This window comes from Megachile rotundata, chromosome 16 (assembly GCF_050947335.1).
Source record: "Megachile rotundata isolate GNS110a chromosome 16, iyMegRotu1, whole genome shotgun sequence".
Classification (NCBI taxonomy): Eukaryota; Metazoa; Arthropoda; class Insecta; order Hymenoptera; family Megachilidae; genus Megachile; species Megachile rotundata.
In genome coordinates this window covers 13073046-13096020 of record NC_134998.1, presented here as the reverse complement: position 1 = coordinate 13096020, position 22975 = coordinate 13073046, and the positions used below count along the sequence as shown (strand labels likewise).

Genomic DNA, 22975 nt, shown 5'->3' with positions numbered 1-22975 from the left:
ACAATTATGAGTAACTCAATGTTATTTTAAATTTTAGCAAACCTAATAGGAAATATTTACAGTTCAAAAGGAAAACGACTATTAAAATGAGGATTAAATTTCACAGCATTTCACTGTTTTATACTCTTATTTGTACACTCTGATTCTTTGGTATTTGCCTCTAGTTTTCTCTTCTTAGCACGTATATCTGCTAAAGTTTGCTCTATACTTCGTTGGTCCTTTTTATTTTCACTAGGTACTGAAAAAAATTGTGTAGTTGCAATTAATAACAAGTATGTATTAGCAAAAAGAATCTACTTACCACATCCATAACTGCTATTAGCTTCTGTTTTCCTAGCTGCTTCCAAAGCTGCTTCCTTTCCAATTAAATGTTCATATTTATCCTTATAGTAACTGTTTGGTATAAAATTGTCTTTTCGCTTTTTACTCTTAGTATTTTCTATTTCTTCTCTAGCTTGTCTTTCCCTTTCTTCTACTAATTTCTTTGCTACCTCTTCATTCCATTCTTCTCCTCTACGTAACACATTCAGTTGGTCTTCTGATGGAGCATATTCTCTTTTAAAAATTATAATATGACGATCTATGCCTTCTTCTCCAAAGGAATATGCCCATACATTTGCCACTTCAGCAACATCATGTCTATGGTATGAAAAAATACAAAACTATTATGGTGTTCATAATATAAACAATATTTTGTTTTATGTACATTATACTTCTATGGATTTGATCCATTGGAGGAAATTTATATTCCTTTGCATTATCATCCCGAAGAAATTTGTTAATCTTTTCTTCTACCTAAAGCAATGAAAAATAATAATGGCCATATAAAGACAGTTTTTACCAAAAGGAAACAATAGGTATAAATATCAAACCTTTTCTCGAAAAACTTTTAATTTCTCAGCTTCTGCTCTTTGAAACTTCTGATACTCCTCTTTCTGTTCTACATTGCAAAAGTTATTTTATAAATATTAATATAATTAATCGAAACGTTTATTATATAGGTTAACTTTAAACTAACTTTTTAAAAGTGTCTTTTGCTTGTCACTGACTGTAGGAGGCTTATCCATTGAGTTTAAGATAGATCCTAGTAAATCCATAATTTTGTTTGATAATATTTTAATAGCTGTTAATGAAATCTTTCTAATATTTTTTTAACTAATTCGCAACGCTCACAAATTTACTAGACTTTACTGAACAGACTCATGACAGTGACAGGTGCTATACTTATAAATGCTTGTAAATATATATAAAAGCGCAAACGCATTATAGTCATGCAATACAGTTGTGTGTGCTCATATATGAAATGAGTACCCACAAGTGCAAATCAGGCTTCTCTGGGGAAAATGATATACAAGAAAAACAGGTCCCTATTACTCGCAGTAGCATTCATAAATTGGGGGACATTTTCCATAAATTATAATTGAGTTAGTTAGTTAGTTATTAATTTAGCAAACCGTTACAAATAGTGCAGTTTAAAACTAAAAAATTGACAAACATTTAGCGGCAAAACGGGTAAACTAAACCTAAAAAATGAGGGTCAGCACACGCATATAAGGAAAATAAAAAAATGAATATTTCGGCACTTTGACGACGTAGTATGGTTCCTGAGGCATTTAGAAACAAATTTCTATTAGGGTTTGATGCGTTTTGATGCCTAATAAAGCCAGAAAATCAATTTTTGTCGAATTTGGTTCAAAACGGTACAGGTGGCGCCATCTAGCGGCGAGCGGCGGAACTACGAAAAACTAAAATCTCGATTTTCTCGAAAACTAAGGACTTTTCCGAAATTCTGAGATATACAAAATGTTCCTTATCGCCTACGGAATCGAACGAATGTAATTATAGCCCGCTCGGACAATTATTAAGGAAAATAGAAAAATAGCCCATTTCATGGACTAAAAAATTGGCGTCCATCTAGCGGCGAAAGTTGGAACTACAAAAACAGAAAATCTCGATTTTCTCAAAAACTAGGGACTTTTCCGAAATTCTGAGATATACAAAATGTTCCTTATCGCGTACGGAATCGAACGAATATAATTATAGCCCGCTAGGACAATTATTAAGGAAAATAGAAAAATAGCCCATTTCATGGACTAAAAAATTGGCGTCCATCTAGCGGCGAAAGTTGGAACTACAAAAACAGAAAATCTCGATTTTCTCAAAAACTAGGGACTTTTCCGAAATTCTGAGATATACAAATTGTTCCTTGTCGCCTACGGAATCGAACGAATGTAATTATAGCCTGCTAGGACAATTATTAAGGAAAATAGAAAAATAGCCCATTTCATGGACTAAAAAATTGGCGTCCATCTAGCGGCGAAAGTTGGAACTACAAAATAATAAAAATGCGATTTTCTCGAAAATTAGCGAACGTTGAGTACTTCCGAGACTCAGAAAGTGTTACGTGGTCGCATTAGAAGCAAAATAAAGCAATAAAAGTTTCCTGAAAGTTTTAGTAAAGAAAATAAAAAAAATGTCATTTTATGGACAAAACTGATGGCGCCATCTAGCGGCGAGACAGCGAACTAGACTGAAAAACTGTATGCCCGCACACGCCTTAAGAAAAAACATAAAAGGTAATATTTCGCAACTCTGACGGCCTAGTGTACTTCTTTAGACATTTCAAAGCAATGTTTGTTAAATACGTTATTTATTTTGTTGCTTATTAAACTCAGAAAATCAATTTTTATTTTTGTAGTTCCAACTTTCGCCGCTAGATGGACGCCAATTTTTTAGTCCATGAAATGGGCTGTTTTTCTATTTTCCTTAATAATTGTCCTAGCAGGCTATAATTACATTCGTTCGACTCCGTAGGCGACAAGGAACAATTTGTATATCTCAGAATTTCGGAAAAGTCTCTAGTTTTCGAGAAAATCGAGATTTTCTATTTTTGTAGTTCCAACTTTCGCCGCTAGATGGACGCCAATTTTTTAGTCCATGAAATGGGCTATTTTTCTATTTTCCTTAATAATTGTCCTAGCGGGCTATAATTATATTCGTTCGATTCCGTACGCGATAAGGAACATTTTGTATATCTCAGAATTTCGGAAAAGTCCTTAGTTTTCGAGAAAATCGAGATTTTAGTTTTTCGTAGTTCCGCCGCTCGCCGCTAGATGGCGCCACCTGTACCGTTTTGAACCAAATTCGACAAAAATTGATTTTCTGGCTTTATTAGGCATCAAAACGCATCAAACCCTAATAGAAATTTGTTTCTAAATGCCTCAGGAACCATACTACGTCGTCAAAGTGCCGAAATATTGCACTTTGCATTCGCCGTAGAATTGACATAGGTGGCTCATGTACGTATCGGAATGCTGACACAAAATTATTAATTACTCGTTATCCGAACATTATTTATGAACTTTTATGATCGAACCATGTAAATAATGCATTGCTGAGCATTCTTCAATCATAAAAGTGCACAAAATATATCCATAAAACGTGTAATTAATTATTCAAAATGACCTCATGTACCGCTTGTCACCGTGGCTGGCTTTATGTTATTAGTTAATAACTAATTAATTTCATTGAAAATCTGAACAAATATGATACGAGAAGATAGCTGAGGGATCACTAAACATACTTTTATAATAAAAGTGCATAAATTGTGTTTAGAAAATGTGTTATTAATTATTTCGTATTAGCTCATGTGTACGATGTATTCCGCCATCTTTGTGTTTGGCACTTCAACGCCAGATAACGCTACTTGTACCTTTTTCTTTCAAGGCGCACGAAAATATAAATTTTCAATTGCATGTTAAAGATGGGGCCTTCAAAATGCTTTCACTTTATTAAATTACTTTATAATAAACTATATTCTCTGAGTGCTTCAGAGTTGGATAGCAAATATTAAAATGATACATTAGATATAACGTCTGACACAAATTTTATTAGCAACATGAAAAATACATGATATGTATAAATATTCAAGTTTATTACTGTTGTCGTTTCTTGATAATATAAGTTTTAATTTATTTATCTTACAATACTTGATTTAAACTAATTTCGAAATGTACAAAAAGCAAAAAATGCGGATTATATTACTTACTCATTACTGTTAGAACAATGTATATACGTAAAATGTAGAATATACAGTAAAAGAGGTATTTCGTATAATTAGATGTTACCAACACGGTACAACTAATTAGAAAAAGTGACATTGTCCTAATGTGAGAATTAAAATGCTACCTACTGTCAAGAAAAGACAAAGGTATCTACCTGTGATTGGTACTCTAAACAATCTAGCACACATTTTTAGCGATGATGTGTATAAAAGTATAGTATCGAGATCCTCACCCGGAGTACTTTGATATACAAATGGTCGGATTCGTACCTCATGTCCAATACTTTGTATCATGGAACAAGCGGTACTTAAACGAGCTGCCTATTAAACAAAGAACGACAAAGACTTATTACTAGAAAGACTATTATTCTTCATTTAAATGAAAACTGCAGATTGTACGTTCATAAGTTTTGAAGGTATCTATCAGTCTTTCCTAACATTTCTGACAACATACCTGAATAAAAGGAGCTATTGATATTAAACTCCATAAAACGACATTTATTATTCCAATCCATGTAACAGGATTGTTGTGTGCGTCACTATTGTCATATCGAAGCAACCAGACTGTGCCTGCTGCAGCCCATGATACATTCACAACTGTATAGATGCATACAGCTGGCCCCAATTCATCATTGAAATATTTCAATAGTTTCTTAAATTCGCAAATTTCCTAAAATGTTCATGTACAAGCACGAGTGACTTTTGTTTCCTTTCTCTTTCATGTTTTTATGTTTTTATCCAAAGTAAAGAAAGGAATCAAACAGAAATCTATTTACAAACCCGCATCCAATCGATAGGAGATAAAGTATGATGGAGCAATTTTCCACGAAGAAAGTACAGATGTGCCATTAAAAGTTGCCCTTGTAAACAGTAACTGGTGATAATCGTTCCTTGAACCATATCGTGCCATAATGTGCATACAATTAAAAATACCTTCAATGTTATTTTTACTTGATACGGACTGTGCAAAAAATAAATTCGGAAGAAGCGTAATATAACAGAACGTTCGCAATAAAAACAGAATACTTTATGATAGAAAATTATGTAACATAAATGTAATGATAAAAATGACCAGTGTCAATTATTGGATTAGTGAAACCAAAATAATGTGAAGATGTGCTTAGGAAATTACCTGTGTTCCAGCCATTGAAATACAATACTTCCTTGTGCCATCAGAACATTTACCGTGATTAATGCCATGATTATCCATACTACACTAAGTGCTATGAAAAGCCACAGTATTTGTACCAGTTTTCTTTGATTTCCACGATTCACAGGATTGGAGGACAGTAGGAACGCTCTCTCCATTAAATTTTGTAATTGTTCATTCTCTTTAATCCGGAATAAATATACTGTATATAAATATGCTATTAAATGTAAAACACTGGGAACTAGATAACTGAATATAATATTTCCGTAACAAGTAATTTCCTGTGAAAGTTCTGTACTGATGTTCGGTACTAGTTGAAGCTCTAAAGGTAATGTTTTATAGCAAAACCCTCTGTCTCTTCTGAAACGATAATCACCGATAACAAGAATTATATGATACACTACATGTAGAACTTACCTGAAACATGCCATATATTGTAAAATATATCCGATGCACATAAATATTATAACTTGTAATGTATGAAGATTCATAAGAATACAATAACAAAAACAATGTTCAGAATCATCGCTGCTCATTGGTTTCAAACCCATTACGCCTAACAGCCTCAAGTATGGCTTTAATATTTTATGCTTACAATAGTGAAGCACTGCAGATGTGCTTAACATTTCAAAATCTGGCATTTCTGTGATTTCACCGACCTATGATCATAAAAAAATAGTACATACTCAAGAACTTTATTGTCTTAAACATGAAAGAGTTTAAAATTAGCAATGTCTTACTTCTGTACTTTGCAACTGTAATTCTGATAGTCCAGACGGAGTGGATGCCTGCATAGTTTCTTCATGATTTTGCTGAGGAGGATCTTTTCCATTTTTTGATTCGTTATTCGAACTTGCCTAGTAAAAATATTTAAGAAATTATTCAAAAGTCCAATCCTAATATACTCTTTTATCTACATCGCGCAAAAACATTTTAACATATTCACATTATCATTAATACGAATCTTATGTTTCATTATGGACGGGAGCGATAAAGAAGACATTAAATTCCAATGTACAGACTTTGAGAGCGATTTAGACATAACCGTTTATGTTCAAAATAAACATTGTTCGATATGTTCAAAAGATCACCTTGAATCTCAAATACGCGTGTAACAACAAAAAAGCGCCCACGATCAAAACTCACTACTACCACATTGGTGATATTATGTCATCACAGATTACGCGATAAACAGCATTTAATTAATAAAAACAAACAATTGAGCGAAATACTACATACAAGAACTTACCACTGTCATTTTTTTCAACCAGCGAGTACAATGCTTTTGAACTTGAAAAGAAAACATTTGTATCTGTACCTCGAGTGATTCACCCTATGTATGAATTTCATTATATCAATCTTTTGAGATGACACTTCACCTCTGTCAAGATATCCATTTGCATCGCGTCGAAACAAATTATTTTACTTGTGGTATAGGTAATCAGCCATGAAACGGTGGGGAAAAGGGGAACGAACGAGAGTATTCTAATACGGCAATAATAAGAATATAAGAACACATTAATTACTTTACAAAGGACTGATTTAATTAAAAAAAAGAAAAACAAAAAAGAAAGAGGTAAATACAACAATAAATATTAACGTTTCTTTTTGAATAAATTTCCTGCTGGTCGCAATAAATGTTTGTATCCTTTATCGTGTCTTTGTATTCGAAATTTTGCACGTCTTGTTTGTTTCTTCTGTAAATAAATACACGTATTTTTAAATATGTATAAATACGCGAACTGTTACGTGGAAAAAACTGATATATATTACAGAACAGTATCTGAGAAGAAAACGAACCTTTTCGATGACAAACGTCATTTCTCTATTGCCACGGGAACCAGAAACTGCGACACTGTGAGCTTCTTGATGTCTTAATCTTTCTCCTAAGCTAGCCCTAAACAATGCGAAAATAAATTTGTTTAAATATAATTTAACGTCAATAACCTGTTTTGTTAAATACGTGAATAATGTACACACTTATTTTGTCTCTTTGCTATAGGCTTTGCATCTTTGAATTCTACGTTATCTTTAATTTCATAAAGCCGAGGCCCATTTTCCGCCTGCTCATCAGCGCTTTCTACGTCTTCATCGTCCTCTTGTTTTTGCCGCTCGTTTTTTTTCATTAACCGATATTGTTTCTTTACTTCTTTAACCCATACTTTTTCATCCTCCGAACTACTATCATCGTGAATGAAACTTTCATCCGAACTATTATCTACAAGTGCAAGTTCACTACTATAATTAACTGCTTAAAAATAACATATTATATAGAATAATATCGTTACATAGAAACCTTGGTTCTCGTCATTTGTATGATCCACTTCCATTGTTTGTTCCATTGCTTTGGTTTTCAACTTTGCTGTTTTACTTTTATGTAATTGAGAAACGACGGGATTTAACAACGAATACTCCTCCGAGTTCGTATCCACTTGAAAATCGGGATTAGTGAAAAGTTGTTTGAAACGCTCATCTTTTAGAAGGGCGGAAGAATTTGTTTTCTTCTTTTTCGTGTTTGTCTCGTCGTCCATTAATTTCAATGCAAGTTCTTTATTTACACTTGGCATCCTCTCGATCTACGATAAATACAAATCGGTATATTTAAAAAAGTATTACGTGATGTACCTTACAGAATCAACGTGGAAAGAAAAATTATATCAAGCAATTAAACGATACCTGTATTCGACTACCGCGAGTTTCTTCTATTTTCTGTTGAATTCTCTTTTTCTTGTATTCTTGGAATTCGAACGGTTTCATTACGTCTCTCGCTTTTCGATATAACCGAATATCCATAAAGTACCCGTGCATATAAGCACGAAGAAGATTAGTGCCTTTCAAATGTAAAAGACCTAACTCATCCAATTCTTTCTCAGTAACAAATTTATAGTCATCATAAATAATTTCATAATTTAATTCTTCCATTTCCTCTGTTAAATTGTCTAAGAAACTACACCAACTGGGTGCTGGACCAAGAGAAGGAATGTAATACGTTTGCATTTTCGTATTTTCATTAGCGATTAAAAGCATTCCAGTGTTTGGTATAACGCACATGTCATTAAAATCGCTTTGGGCTTCTATCGACGTGTACAATTTACCCTGTAAAATATCGCGTTCATAACTATTTACTGTCTTTACTGTTCTGTCTTTTTACGACGAATTCGCGCTTCATTTTACATACATTATTTCTGTCCCATATTTTCACAATAGAAGAGTCCATAGAATAGACCATATCCATTTTTTGATGAAATTCAATGTTCTTAATCGGTAATCCGTACATGTGATCCTTTGTCAAAAATGGTTTATTCGAACGAATATCGTACAACAGTATTTGTCCGGTCGACGTACCTACTCCAAATGTTAAACCTCCTTGAAACTTTAAACTAGTAACCGCAGGAATAGCTTCCAATCTATGTATTAAAGTAAGCACATTATTGTTAGAAGAATGAAATTTTGATTAGTATGATACATCATAGAATATGATCTTACTTATTGCCTTGCTCAACACAATGTAAGGCACAGTCTAGAGTACCAACTTTACTTTTAGTTCTAGGGTCCCATGCTTCAATTTTCCCATCTTCTGTTCCAACAGCAAGCAGTTGATGTATGGGATTTATTTCACATTTATTTAATGAGGATGCTTCTGTGAAAAAAGACTGCAAAAACTGTCCCCTTTCAAGATTTATCCTATAAATCTCATTACTGCAACACAATGGAGACTAATGAAAGTATGTTTCTGCTATTTGCTATTTAGACTAAGTGTTAGGAATAAAAATATAATGCATCAAACCTGTCTCCTACAACGAACAGATCGCAAGATGGATAGTGGTACTTGATGTCCCTACCAAAACGAGGTATTCTGAATCTATAATATCTTCCATGCGCAACATGGAATTCAATATTTCTATCACATTGTAAGAAAACCAACTGAAAAATAGTTCATCCATTAAACATTAATCTAAACTATAAAAGTGAACATACATAGTCTAAATATCTATATATGTCTATTTACTTTACTATAATCATCAGATAATATGTCAAAAGTGACCACTTCAGAATCGAAACATCGTTCAAACTTCAAAGATAAATTTTTTACATCGTAACACTTCATTCGTGGCTTATATATTCCTGTTGCTATGATATACCGTTCATCTTTTGTAACTTTAATACATGTGCTAACGGCAGGCATATCAAAATCCTGGATAAGTTCGATTCTACGTCGTATGTCTGTTAAAACATTAAAAATTGTTCAGCAATAGGTACATACCGATAATATATTAAATCAGCAGATTTACTTACCGACATTCTTTTTTAGTAAAGCTCGTCTTTTACGTTCAGATAACCACTAATGAAATGAAAAATTACAAATTAATGATTAGTGAAATGTATACGATGTTAAAATAAATAATAACAACAGTAATAATAAACAAGTTCGATACCTCTGGCAGGGATTTTCCTGCACTTAAATTATAGATTTTCACATCGTTTGGACAGGAGACTTGCATCGTAAAACGAAATAATAAAATAAAATGTTAAAATCATTCGAATACAACGATCACATTGTTCATAAGTATTCATATGTATATATCACGTATCAGCGAACAAAGGATAAAACATACAGCACGTGTGAAAATGATCAGTTCATTAGTTTCGAGAAGCAGGATCGCCACAATTTTCGAAAAAATTACTAGAAAGTTCCTAAATGTCAAGAGTTTCAACATTTCGATTACACAAATTGTGTATGAATCGATTAGATAAAACATTGTGTGCTCGATTCTTTCAAGAATGTTTAGTCGAGGAGTAAAGGAACATCGTTTTCGAGCGAATGCGTACATAATTGATTTATAAATAATGAAAATCGTTAGAAAGTTATAGAATAACAGAGAGTTTATTCGAACAACGAAGAATTATAAACAATTTGAAAAGTATGCTGGAGAGGAAAAGAAAGAAAATTGTTGGAAAAAAAGGCGAAGAGTATTTCGAGTTCGATATCTCGATTGGTGGGTGGGTAGTTGGCAAAACTGGTTGGCAGTCAATTACCGGTCAGTTATAGAGGGTGGGGAGAAGGCGAGCATCGTGCTCGTGGGCTGTAAGGGGCGAAGAGGGGATGGTGGTAACCGCGAAAGGATAAGGAGGGGTGAAAGAGAAGTGTGACCGGCGTTCAGCGCATATAGGTAGTCGTGAGAGGAGCCAGTCGGTGACGGGTTGTGTCTTTAGTGCTGTAGTGAAGAGTTTGTCGAGCCGCTTGTGTTAAAAAATGAGCTGGCAGGATTACGTTGACAAGCAGCTGCTCGCGTCTAGGTGTGTTACCAAAGCTGCGATCGGTGGACACGATGGCAATGTCTGGGCAAAGTCTGAGGGCTTCGAAGTGAGTAATCGTATCTCGTTCTACTAACGCCTCGGTAGCTTATTATTAGCTGGCCGACAAGAGGGAAAGTGCACGCTAAATATGCATTAAACAGTTTAAACGTTCCATGTAACATAGCCTATCGCATTTTTCGTTCTCTTCTTTTTCGTTCCTTACCGCGACCGATCAGATATCAAATACTCTTCTTTCATTTCTTTATCACAAGTACATGTACACACACTCGTGAATATTATATCTATATCTATACGCGTATGTACAAATACATTAAATTTGAAAAGATAGAGTTTTATGCACGTTGGATACCGGGGTTGAAACGTACTAGCGTGAAAATTCAGACGAATCGCGTTGCTCAGGATAATTAAGCTTATTTTCATCGCGAAAAAATGATATCGACGAGCTATTATTAAATGTTCCTTTATCAAAGGAAAAAACATAAACGCTTATGCGCATCGAACCGATAGAATCGTTGCAAGTTCCGCGTGTCGACCCGGCATGAACGTTCTCGCGGTACCTAAGCCGGCACGTAGAACGATATTTGAAGGGTCGAATGGTCGAATAGAAGTTTACTCCATTAATGGTCGTACAGTGAGTATCTTTTTCACGAAGAAGTTTCCCGATAAACGTTGTCCACCGCCCAAATATGTCCGCGAGACCGGCCATCATAGATTCGTCGCGTAAATTGCCGACTCGTACGAAAAAATCCACGAGTAAGAAGAGCAAACGGGTTTATTTTTTCATCGAATTTTCCTGGATATCGAATCGATACGATTAAAAATGGTGGTTTAACAAGGTAGCAGGGTGTGGTGATTTTTGCGAAAAGAAAGTTGGTCTGGTCGAAGTTGAATGGTTTTCGATTAAGTCGAACATGGCTGCCTGCCGGGCACATTGTCGCTGCCGCCCATGGAAATGGTGGCTCCTACTCCTAATGGAGGCTTCTGTTTTCCGGCAAAGCCGGTGCGTTTCTAAACTCGACGGCCATTTACACGGTATACGAGTAGTTGCATCGAACAGAGTGAAAACGATCAAGTTTGTTCGTGACGAAGCATGACTCATTTCTTTGAAAAGGATCCTCCGTTATCGAGAAACAGAGAGAGAGAAAGAAAGAGAGAGAGAGACAGAGTCGCGTGTACGTAGCATCGAAATATGCGCGATAGCCAAGTACTTTATTCGTACGAATTATAATTTTTAGACGTTCGAAGGAAATATCGTGGGAGGAACGAAAGAAAAACGTTGTCGAGTATCGACGCTTGTCCGTATCGAACAGTTATCGAAACGAATTTTCAGTTTTCGGATATATCGCTGTTTATAAATCGAAGGTATTCGAGCGTTCAAGGTTGCGCGTCGATATTTCATTACTGCCAAATATTCGAGAGATGACAAAATCGTTGAACGTTTAAAATTATTAAACGGATAATTCCAGAAAAGTTAAACTCGATCGACGCGCCATCCGTGTCGCGTTTGAAAAGCTTTCGCGAATCGCGTCGGTAAATCGTAAGGACTCAAGATCGGCTTGTTAGCGAAAGGGAACTAGGAATACCGAGAAAGTCAGAATGGGTGGGGACATGAACGAAGACAACATAGAGGGGTAAAGCTCTTTTTTTGGCCGCCTACGCGAATTTTATTCGGTACGAAATCTGGAATCGATCGCGTGTACGCGTATAGCTAATTAGACGAGCAAATATACCGCGTATAAATTTACAGCGTCTCAGAACTGTCAGAACACGTATTCGTCGTTATTTATCGGTTCATGCGATACGTAACTTTATTTTCAACGATCGTACCGTGAGTTTATTCGTAAATAATTTCGACGAACGAAACGACTTGAAAAATTTTTCGAGAGGAAGGACGCCGGTGAATTCGGTGCAAGAGATATTTGGAATAACGTAGAGAAACACGATATTTCGTAATAAGACCACGGTAAGAAAAACGGATTCGAGCATAAGGTGAAACGTAGAGTTGTTCCTTGGATGGGAAGAAAGATTTTATGCGGATGGTGAAACGTCGTCGTCCGTCGTCGAGATAAAGGTCGCCAGCTGCACCGTGGCCTCGCGGTTGTGCGCGCGCGCGCACACACACGCGCACACACTTTCCGGTTACGAATGCCAAAATGGCGATGCTGGCCGGACAGCAACCTCCCCACAGTATCGTGACTCGAATCGCAAAGCGGGTACCTCGGAGCCCGATCGAGCGGACAAACAAAATTTTCATCTTACGTTTCGCCGAATCGGTTTCTTTCCTCGTATTCTACATATTTTAATTTCGCTAGTATCTTGTTCGTTGAATTTCTCCCGTTTTTACGACCAAACCTTTGTCCTTAACTATTCGTTCGAATTTATCGCGATAATACGTTCGAAGAAAAGAAGTCGTTTTCGAGCGAACAACTCGATCCTTCGGCGATAGCAGTTTTGACCTTCTGGTCGATAAAATATGTTACCTACATGTTACGAGATTGTTTCGCGAGGCAAGTAAGATTATCAGTTTCTTCGCTGAATTTGATCGAGCCTTTTTATTCGAAAGCATAATAAAGTACGTTTTCAACTAAAATTACGAAATAATTTAAGAGCAATTCGATGCACGACGAATGTAAGAAGTCGCGAAACGGGGTTGAACGCGCGTTGAATTTGAATCGACCGTAGACGAAGATGTTCTGTGACTCGAATTTTTCTCTCTTAACTCGATGCTTGTTTACGGAACATGGAAACCTATCTCGGAAAGGAAATGAGTGTGCTTCAATGATACCGACAAATAAGATTCGATCCGATTTATCGCTGCGCATTTGGTCTGCTCGATAAATAGACTAGATGTGCATATCGTAAGAAGTAGAAGTCTATTTCCTTTCGGAAAGCGTTCTTGTCATTGAATGGCTCGATGTACGTTATCAGAAGCGACATACATATTTTGTGAATGTTTTTATCTAGCGTAAACGAGCATGGTCAGCTGAGCGCGATAATCGTGATCGTGACTATTATCGCGTCGCATCTTGCTGAAAAAAATCATTCAACAGCGACAGAAGCGTAGGTGGGAAAGAGATAGAAAAATGCGCGACAGTGGATTTTTAATCGCGACGATCGAGGGCAAATCGCTTTAGCGCGAAACGTTATCTTTCCGTCGATTACTCGTCGGTCGATCTTGCATCGAAACGCGAACATATGATGTTTTTGTGCGCGTAGGTGAGCAAAGAGGAGTTGGCAAAATTGGTCCAGGGATTCGACGATCAGGATATTCTGACCTCGTCGGGTGTCACCTTGGCCGGCAACAGGTACATTTACTTGTCGGGAACGGATCGAGTGATAAGGGCAAAACTCGGCAAGGTCGGCGTTCATTGCATGAAGACGACGCAATCCGTAGTTGTCTCCCTGTACGAAGACCCCATACAGCCACAGCAAGCCGCGTCAGTCGTTGAAAAACTCGGGGACTACCTCCTGGCCTGCGGCTATTAGGTTGGTATACGCATGTACGCGCGCACGCAGCTGGGATTACCAGCACGTGTACGACACCGGGGGATTCGAAAACGATGCGACGCTTTTCTCTCAGGCCGGTTCCCTTCGCTAGTCGTCTCTTTTCGTTCCGTCGAACGGACACGTAACGTTACGGATCGAGATTAGCCACGATCGACTCGAATCGAGCCGCGAACAACGTCGAGTCGCCGGTGTCGACGAGTCGAGGAAACGGATATCGATTCCGTTTCGAGGAAACGCGGTTTGGAGCGACGAACGAAAACGCGTCTCGATTCGACGAACTTGTATATCGGCTGGTATCGATCCGTGCGTAACGCGCGTTTCTTTGTATGTACGCGTTCGCGCGACCGTGATGGCACCCTCGGGAAGTTGCGGGCATTACGCGCGCGGTAACGCGACCAAACGAATCGTTCGCGAATCACCGACGAGCCATGAAATCTGCGGACGTTTCAAAAGGACGCGCGAGAGCGTGAGTCATTTTCGCATAATTTAAGTCGCGGCGACCGCTTTGGCTCGATGTATCAACTACGGTGACTAATCGCGTTATAGTTGCACGAGCCGAACCGTCGCCGACGTCGTCGCGCGGACACCACGAACTTTTCTTCGAGAAGGATTCGACAGCCACGAATTCCTCGGAACGAAGCTAACGAACGCGGAAAAGGAAATATACGGTCACCGCGTTATCTTTGGCGATTAGTCGAACGCGATCCAACAGAGCCAACTAACGCAGGACGTGTTCCGTTTTTTCTGTTTCAGTAACCTCTGGGACCCAACATAAATATCTAATATTAATACTAAACGATACGATCGATTATTTTAATGAACAGCGAATGGAATGCGTCATGCCGCACGAGTCGCGCCGGAACTGCCGCAAGCTTGCCGCGTGACGTTCGATGAGAAGCAACTACATCAGCAACAGCAACAGTAACAGCAACAACAGCTATCATATTTCAGTCGTCGTTCTCTCCTCTTCGATTCGACTCGATATATATTCGGCAACGAACGCGTACGCGATCTTCGGAAATGCTTACACTTACACGAACGCGCAAGCGCACGCGTACGCGCACACTCATACATACAAATACGAATATACACGCTAGCTACGTGTACGATGCACGTTTACGCGGTACCAAATTATCGGTTGCGAGAAGGTCGCGCGAATCGCGCGATCGGTGAATCGATCTATCCATCGTTTTCGTTCCTTGGATTTTTGTTTCTTTTTCGATTCGACACCACCGGGTCTCTCGATTCCTCGCGAAAATCGGCTTTTCACCGTTCGGAAACGAACGGCCGGCGATTGGTTTTTCGGGGTCAAATTTAAAGAATCGAGTTTGAAATTCGTCTACGCAAAATCTGTAGATCGAGTCGCGCGTGCGCGCGAAACATCGATACGACCGGCGAACAGCGAACGATACGGCTTCTTTCGTTAGCGATCGTGTGCGTCGATTCGTCGATTCGTCGATGGAGAGACAAATACACAAGCATGCATTAAGTATAAGAAATAACGATAATAAATAATAGTAAACTATTGCGTGTTAGGTTTACAGTCTTTTTTTGTAGAGAACGAAAGGATGCGAGAGAGGAGAGAGAAAGAGAGCGCATGCGCGAGAAAGAGAAGGCAGAGAGAGAGGGAGCGGGATTGAGAGAGAGAAAGAGAGATAGAGCGAAAGGGATAAGAATGAAAGAGAGAACGAACGTTGGAGGATGTTCGAAAGGGCGTAAAAGAAGAACGAGTGCTCGGGAGAGAACTCGGCGAGTAAAGAGGAAGCGAACTAGCGGGAGTAGCAAGGAATAGGGAGAGGAGAAGGTACAGGAGGGTTCGAACGCGAAGGAACAAAACGTCGATTTCGCGGGAATTAAACCCGAAAAGAAAAGAAAGGAAAAGAATCGAAGAGATTCGGGAAAGAGCTGTCTGGAGGTGCAAGCTCTTCCGAAGGGATAAACAACGTTGATACCCGACGACGAGAGGATCACGAAAGGGCGACCACCTTAACGACGACGATGACGCATACCGTGGTGCAGGCGAGCGTGTGCCGCAGAGGGTGGAACCGTTGCGATCCTTCTCTCCTACCCTTCTCCTCCCTATATCGATGCAGTTCTTTTAGCTATTTACACTTTTTATTATTATTGCTATGCGAGAACGGAATGAAACGACGAACGTTGTGTCATTTATCGATAAAAGAGAAAGAGAGAGAAAGTGGACGGGGGTGAAAAACGGGATGAGAGTTGCAACACGTACACCAGAATGGTATATATATATGGATATATATATATATAAATCTGTCATACGCAAGAGCGCGCGATACGCATACAAGATACACGCAGGATCGCGCGAAAGTTGAAGAATGGGATTCTACACGGCCAAAAAATGATGTCACTATTTCGGTTAAACGATCCCCTTTAGTCGTCGCATCGTTTTAAAATGATCGATACCTTTTGTTCGGCTTACCCTTTGTTTCTGCCTTCTTTTTCCTTTTTTCTCTCGTAGCTTTTTCTCGCAGAAATTTACTTACCGATCGTCGTCACCGATGTCGCGTTTTTCCAGCACCGATATTCGTCCAGCGACGAGAGAACTCGACGGCAAAATTCCCATAGAGCAAGATACCAACGTCGAGATGCGAAATCGAAACGAAAGAAAAGAACCGCGGAACTTAAATGATTCGAAGATTTGTCGTGCCGTGTAAACGTTTCTCATGTTCGACTCGCGCAGTCCCGTACACTTTACACCGAAACACCCTCGCACAGTCACGTACATCCTATACACGATATCGCTACCATTTATTATTACCGTAATATTACCGCTATTACTATTACTATAATCGGTTGCTTGCCGATTCATCTGGCGTCAAGCAGCGATTCAAACTACTATGTAACGATTTTTATTGATAACGAAATAAGGAATAAACTTTGAAGTAATAATTGTAATTAAAGGTAACTCCCAAGCGTCGTCCACGTATTTGTATCTGCCTCGTATGTTTTAACGTTTTCGTTTCTTTTGAATAGAGAGAAAGAGAGAGCGAGAGAGAGAGTGAGCGAGCGAGAGAGCGATAGAGGAAGAGAGGGAAGACGATCGGCCGATTTTCGATACCTCCGTTCCATGATCGACGACTCCCGTTTTTTCGTCATTTATCGCGCATCTAGCTACGCGAGGAGAAGAAAGGTGACGCATGTGCGCGTGCGAACGAAACGAATAAACGAGAGCGAGCGAAAGAGACAGTGAAGAATTTATACGCGCAAGATTTCTACCTCTTAAAACGCAAACAGAGAAGCCAACTCTAAGGTCCTAAGACGAAAGAAAGAAGGAAAGAAAGAGGAATAAAAGCGCGAGCAAGAACGAGAGAGAGAGAAAGAGAGAGAGTGTACGTGCGCGCGAGATAGAGAAATGGATAAATTTGGTCGGTTAAAATTAGACGTAACTTTGTAAAGCCGATATACTTGCTCTTAAGATTCTTTTGCATATGTCGAGAAAAAAATGTTTGAAACCGTAACACGATTAATGTTTAAGGAAACAATAAATTTGTATAAAGCGGTGTAACGAAGCGTTTTGTTTTATTCGATTTACACGCGCGTCGAGTCGTTTCCCGTAGAGCACACGGTTCCTCTCTCGTAACGTCGTTCCTTGGACCAACGGACGTTGCGGTCGAGTCGAACCTTTGATAATCACCGCGTTCTTCCGATCCTTCGTTGATTAGCTGACTCTGATACCACTTTCGGATCTTGGCCTCGCCTTTTTTTCTGCAGTATTCCTCTTCACCGTGAATTAAAACGATAATCACTTACCTGTTACGCGCTATCGCGACTTTCTATCTATATCGGAGATTAAGTTTTTATAGAATCGATATAGCGTATCAAAGTAATACGATGCATCTTCTACTTTATTTTATAAACCTTCGTTCAATTTATTGGTAGATCGAAACGTTAAATAAAACTTTTTACAAAATTATTAAGAAAATGTACATAAAAATCGTTCTCGCTTATTCACTCGCATCGAGTTCTTCTTAAAAAACGTTATTATCTCTAATTATCCTAAATAAAATCGTCACTGTTTTTTTTTCATTCTATCTTTCTTTCATTCTTTTTTTCGATTTTGTTATTTTTCTTATTTGCGGTTTCTATCGACTATCATCCTCTAGGCTACTCTTTTGTTCCAACGCGTTTTCTTGAAATTTCTTGGATCCGCTTAAATCGGCAAACGCGACGAACGATTCTCTCTCGTTCGTTCCGCGTTCGACGAGAAAAATCGATGCGCAAGGGTAAACGAACGAACGAACGGATTCCGCCCCGGATAGTACGCGAGAAACAAAATTCTTTCGGAGACAACGATCGAATAGCGGGATGTATTAGGCACACGTATCAAAGTATAAACCAATGGCACCTATACGCGAAACTTAATCGGAAGATTTCGACGTAATTACAATTAGATTATGAAATGTTGACGGTAATATCGCGTTGACATTAGTACCATGGGTTGTTGCGTCGAGCGCTCGATTCGTCGGACGATTTCGTCGACTTAAAACGAGATACGTTCAAAATTGGATCGCGTTTCCTCTTTTATCGTTTCTTCGCGTCGATTCGTCTTTCCGAGGGACCAAGTTTACCGTTCTATCGGCTATTTTCGGTGTCGCGACGAACGCGTCGACGAATCGAGCTTATATTCGTCGATGATTGTCAACAACTTCAATTATTTTGCTGTGGAAAACTCGCGCTCTCTCTCTCTTTCTCTTTGTCTCTCTTTCTCTCTCTCTCTGAAATTCATTTTCATATTCACGCTGGTCGATTGACTCGACGACGCCTTCGTTCCCGTCGCTATTCGATGCACCAGCAGAACGGAACAATCAAAAGGAAAACGTTGAACGCGTGCGAACTTATCGCTCGAAAGAAAATTATCAGCCGAAGTGGAATAAAAACGATAATAAGCTGCTCCGAAGAAAGCGAGAGAGAGCGCGCGCGCACGCGTACATTTGTACGTAATGTACGAAAGGTGTATGCAAAATGAGATACCACCTTTGACTAAAATGCTTTACAAACGTTCGTTTAATTGGCGTTTAATTCGAATAACGTTAATCTTTGTTAGACTACTCGTTAACTTAGGAAGTCTTATCAGGTATAAGCGTGCATGCGTGCCAACGGATACGCGAGAAAGCGGCCAGCACGCTCGAGGAAGCTCTTGGAGCTTCGGCGATCCTTCGGCCCGTGTATCTCGAATGCCCATTCTCGCCGTTTCAACGCGATCACCCGTCGCGTCGAACAGCGTCATCTTCTTCTTTCTCCTTCTTCTCCTCTTCGTCTTCCTCCTCTTCTCGTCTTTCTTTATCCTTTCGCGTATCTTTACGTATCCTCGATCGCGATCGTTATTTACAGGATCCACTATACACTGCGACAAGATCGCGCTAAACTATAATATACATATATATATATATATACACATACATACGAATTATATGTATATATATATACACACACACACGCAATGTCGCGGGAAGAAAACAATATAGTCGCGCGTTTATTCGAATCTATTTAGCGGCTAAGCTTCTTCTTTCTTTTTCGTCTGTCCCTTGACACGGTTTCCTTCGAAATCATCGTGCTCGCGCCGCCACATTTCTTAGCGTTCTCTTAGACTGAAATTAATCGAAAGGAAAGTAACATCGAGCGATTCGCGGGGAAATTCGATACGATTCGTACCCAGAGAGGTTCGCGCGAGCATCGAACGTTTGGTGTGTTCGCGAGAGGAAAGAAAATCGAAGCGTTCGATCGACTCGTGGTTAGAAACGGAGGAAATAAATAAGTAGAAAATAGTAGGAGAGAGAGTAAGAAACGATAATCGTAAGTATCTTTTGTACATGGGTCGAATTCGACGCTCCGCGAGACAATCTTTGGCATTCGAACGAGTCTTGGTACGATCGACCACGTGAAATATCCACGAGAGAACGCGCTGCTGCACCCGATCGAAAACTTTACTAAACACAACTTTCCGAGTTGTCGTTATTATCGCCACCGTTCGTTACGTTACGCTACCTACGTAATCTCGAATCTGTTTTATATCTTACAATTAATAACGACGATGATAATAGTAGTTACTCATTCGTACGACCATTCGTTAATTCACAATTTATCGTTTATAACTACGTCGCGTATTCGACGAAGGTTGCTGCGGCATTTCTCTACACGCATACTCCTTTAGAGTTTAGGCAAATAGCGTTCGAGTATTAATAACGACGAATGAGAATAATAACGAACATTATAACAACAACTCTATAATAATAATGATAATAAATAAAACAATAATAATAACGATGACGGCGATGAGAAAGATGAGAGGCGATGACGATAGCGACAGTAGCAGCAGCGATAATAATATTAGTAGTAGTAGAGCGTTAGCAACGATAATGATAGTAGCGGTAATAATGATAATAACAACGATAATAATACTCGAAATAATAATAGTAATAAATAATAACGACGATGACGACGATATAGGAAATGGTAGCAGTAGTAGTAACAGAGCGACGACGACGATGACGTTAGCGACGATAGCACGAAACGGTAACGTAATCGGAATACTGTACAATAACGTTGACGCTTCTCGGCGTTTCCGTTAAATTACGATGATCCGGCGTCTATTCGTACGACACCCTTTATCCTTGTATCGCGCTCGACGTACGCGTATCGCGTATTAAATATTCCAATGGTCCGAATAGAAGGTAACGCCGTCTAATAAATACATCGGCGCATTCGGTACAAGCAAGGAAGATCGGAAAAGAAAAACGGCTGCCATCGATCGTCGATCGTCGCTGCGTCGATATTAAAGCCGACCGATTATCGGATTTTTTTGGCATCGCTAATCGAGTAGCCGACCACTCGTTCCAAATTGATCGATCTTACCTTCCACCCCGATGAGATTATTTAGACTTAACCGGCGAATTTCTGTAAAGTAAAAGTTCCGTTGAATCGAGATTCATCGTTCGATAAAGCCGTACGAACTTGTTTAACGAATTATCGTCGCTCGGTAGGTTCGTGCGCGTAACAGTGTCCGTCGTACACGCACGCGTACGAGAGTTAGATTCTTATTAGACGGTTCTCGTTCGCGTCGAGACACCGAGAGAGAAAAAGAGAGACGGAGAAACGATTTTTCGAAACGAACAAGCGATCGAACCGATCTGCGCGGTAAGGACGACGCGAACAACGTGGCTCTGCCTCCGTTCCGTTTGGCGATATCGAGCGAAACGCGTTTAACGACAGCGAATGATACAGAAACAGATCGAGACACAGAGAAAGATACAGAAAAAAGAATGAAACGAAAGGGAAAGGAAGCGAAGGAAAACGAAAAAGAAGAAGAAAGAAATTGTAAAGTATGGAAAAAAGATTTACCCACGGGCTTGGCGTAGCTCGTCGGATTCGGGGTGCCGGTCGAGGGCGACTTACTAAAAGGTCGACGAAATGGACGAAGAGAAACGCGAATCTCGTCGCTGGAACAATTGCCACGAAGCGGTACGGAGGTGCTACTGGACGATGCAGCAACAAGCATTGTTCGTCAGAGCGGTCGCAGGGACGCGTTGTTGTCGATAATGGTGTTGGCGTAACGCGTGCCTCTGCCGTTGGCTCGTCACCTTACCGCTTATCCTGGGCTATTGGTTTTCCAACGAGTAATGTCGCGATCTCTTCCAGAAACCCTTGAAGAATCCTTTCTTCTTCGGCGCGTCCCCGCATTCGGCGGCTGAAACAGAAACATCCCACGATCCTCCGTCATCTTCTTACGTTCTGACGTCCGACTCGCGAGTCGAGAGCCTTTGATCGCGACTCGTTCGATCACGCGATCAAACTCTCGTTGCCGCTAAAGCCGATACGACGTACGCGGCTGTCCGCGTATTTTCGCCACGTTTTTACTCTCGCTATATGTTAATAGGGGAAGCGTTGGCAATTGTCCGCCGCCTGCATAATAATCGCTCGCCTTTCCGGTCCTTGCTTCGATGACGGAGCAGACGACGGACGGACGTCGGAGCACGATAGACCGCTCGGTCGGCACCTTCGATGTTCGCTCGATCCGATCGAGTGCGCGAAATGGCTCGATTCCGAGGGACGCGATCTTAGGAGGCAACGAGCACACCCGTTACACCACCGGGACGAGGAGAGACGGACAAGCGAAGCGAAGAGAGAAACGGTGCGCGCGTGGATCAATACCGATAGCGCGTACTAGACGCAGACTCCTGGGTGTGTCCGCCGCTGTTGCTACCACCGATCATCTCTGCCGCGTTGCATCCGACGCTACTTCTTTCCTCCTCCTCCGTGTTATTACCGAGAATACGAATCCGATTTCGAAAAGTCAGCGCGAAACCCGAAAGGTTACGCTCGCTTCGTAAGCGATGTTCTCCCGGTCGACGCCAGTTTTCCAAAATAACCGAAAAATATTAATAGAACCGTTAGATCCAGACCAGAGACGAGGCCGGATGCTTCGGTGAACTGGTAGGGCGGAGACGGAGGAAGGACGCGGGAGAGAGAGCGAAGAGGAATATTTGGAAATTTCGAGAATAGCTGCGCGAGGTCCATCGCGTTTAACGAGAAAACGCTATCGAAACCAAGGTCGTTGCCGACGCGGCGTACGTAGCGACCGAAACGATCCATTTCTACGGTCAAGACACGATCCAGTTTATTTCGGTCGTGGGTCGTGGTTGACGATATTCCGAACGTTTCTTAATGCCAGCTCGAAGCGTTCTACCACGGCTGTATAAATAGCGTCGGTCGTGTCACTCTCTTGGAAACGAAATCCTTCGACCTCCACGGAGGAGAGGGTGTGCATGCGCTATATACATGCAGATTCGAGAGGCGACACCCGAAACACGTTTTACCGTTCGATTCGATACGGCGTATACTTACTCTTCGCCTCATCGTCGCCTTAGCCGGCAGAAAATCATCTCGAGAATAGCTAACGAGCCAAGGAAACG

The 22975-nt window shown here is 40.0% G+C and overlaps 5 protein-coding genes across 23 annotated transcripts in view; 1 reads left to right on the top strand and 4 right to left on the bottom strand.

Annotated features, from left to right (window-relative positions):
• Positions 1–93: 93 nt before the first annotated feature.
• Positions 94–1281, bottom strand: LOC105661901 (sperm-associated antigen 7 homolog). Its single transcript, XM_012280434.2, has 5 exons — positions 1019–1281; positions 873–940; positions 707–795; positions 302–639; positions 94–238 (listed from the first exon to the last, which is right to left on the bottom strand). The coding sequence occupies exons 1-5, from the start codon at positions 1095–1097 to the stop codon at positions 111–113; spliced, it is 702 nt and encodes a 233-aa protein (XP_012135824.1). The 5' UTR covers positions 1098–1281; the 3' UTR covers positions 94–110.
• A 2588-nt stretch (positions 1282–3869) lies between these two features.
• On the bottom strand, positions 3870–6602 carry LOC105661900 (Gustatory receptor-like Holozoa). 3 transcript variants are annotated; one of them, XM_012280430.2, is made up of 7 exons: positions 6463–6602; positions 5954–6070; positions 5631–5872; positions 5196–5573; positions 4844–5024; positions 4518–4733; positions 3870–4384 (listed from the first exon to the last, which is right to left on the bottom strand). In XM_012280430.2, exons 1-7 carry the CDS (start codon positions 6517–6519, stop codon positions 4145–4147), a joined length of 1431 nt encoding a protein of 476 aa, XP_012135820.2. In that variant the 5' UTR covers positions 6520–6602; the 3' UTR covers positions 3870–4144. The 3 variants fall into 3 exon arrangements, with proteins under 3 accessions (XP_012135820.2, XP_076397357.1, XP_012135819.2); XM_076541242.1 differs by lacking the exon at positions 6463–6602 and adding an exon at positions 6305–6453; XM_012280429.2 differs by lacking the exon at positions 6463–6602 and adding an exon at positions 6160–6298.
• Positions 6560–9868, bottom strand: LOC100882283 (lethal (2) 34Fd). Of its 2 annotated transcripts, XM_076541238.1 has the most exons (12): positions 9650–9868; positions 9510–9555; positions 9223–9437; positions 9001–9137; positions 8700–8912; positions 8392–8620; positions 7890–8309; positions 7510–7789; positions 7194–7431; positions 7014–7110; positions 6814–6910; positions 6560–6698 (listed from the first exon to the last, which is right to left on the bottom strand). In XM_076541238.1, the coding sequence occupies exons 1-12, from the start codon at positions 9713–9715 to the stop codon at positions 6655–6657; spliced, it is 2082 nt and encodes a 693-aa protein (XP_076397353.1). In that variant the 5' UTR covers positions 9716–9868; the 3' UTR covers positions 6560–6654. The 2 variants fall into 2 exon arrangements, with proteins under 2 accessions (XP_076397353.1, XP_012135821.2); XM_012280431.2 differs by lacking the exon at positions 6560–6698 and having other exon boundaries at positions 6736–6910; positions 9650–9867.
• A 479-nt stretch (positions 9869–10347) lies between these two features.
• Positions 10348–17571, top strand: chic (profilin chickadee). The gene is made up of 3 exons (XM_003701085.3): positions 10348–10578; positions 13749–14018; positions 14793–17571. Exons 1-2 carry the CDS (start codon positions 10468–10470, stop codon positions 14016–14018), a joined length of 381 nt encoding a protein of 126 aa, XP_003701133.1. The 5' UTR covers positions 10348–10467; the 3' UTR covers positions 14793–17571.
• The window catches only part of LOC100882173 (uncharacterized), a 26128-nt gene continuing 19622 nt past the window's right edge, over positions 16470–22975 (bottom strand). For 7 of the 16 annotated variants that reach the window (XM_076541229.1, XM_076541232.1, XM_076541233.1 and 4 more), the window contains one exon: positions 16470–21750. In XM_076541229.1, coding sequence (XP_076397344.1) covers positions 21662–21750 — 89 coding nt within the window. In that variant the 3' untranslated portion in view covers positions 16470–21661. The remainder of the gene's footprint in view (positions 21751–22975) is intronic. The other 9 variants (XR_013040945.1, XR_013040949.1, XR_013040948.1 and 6 more) reach the window with 9 other exon arrangements.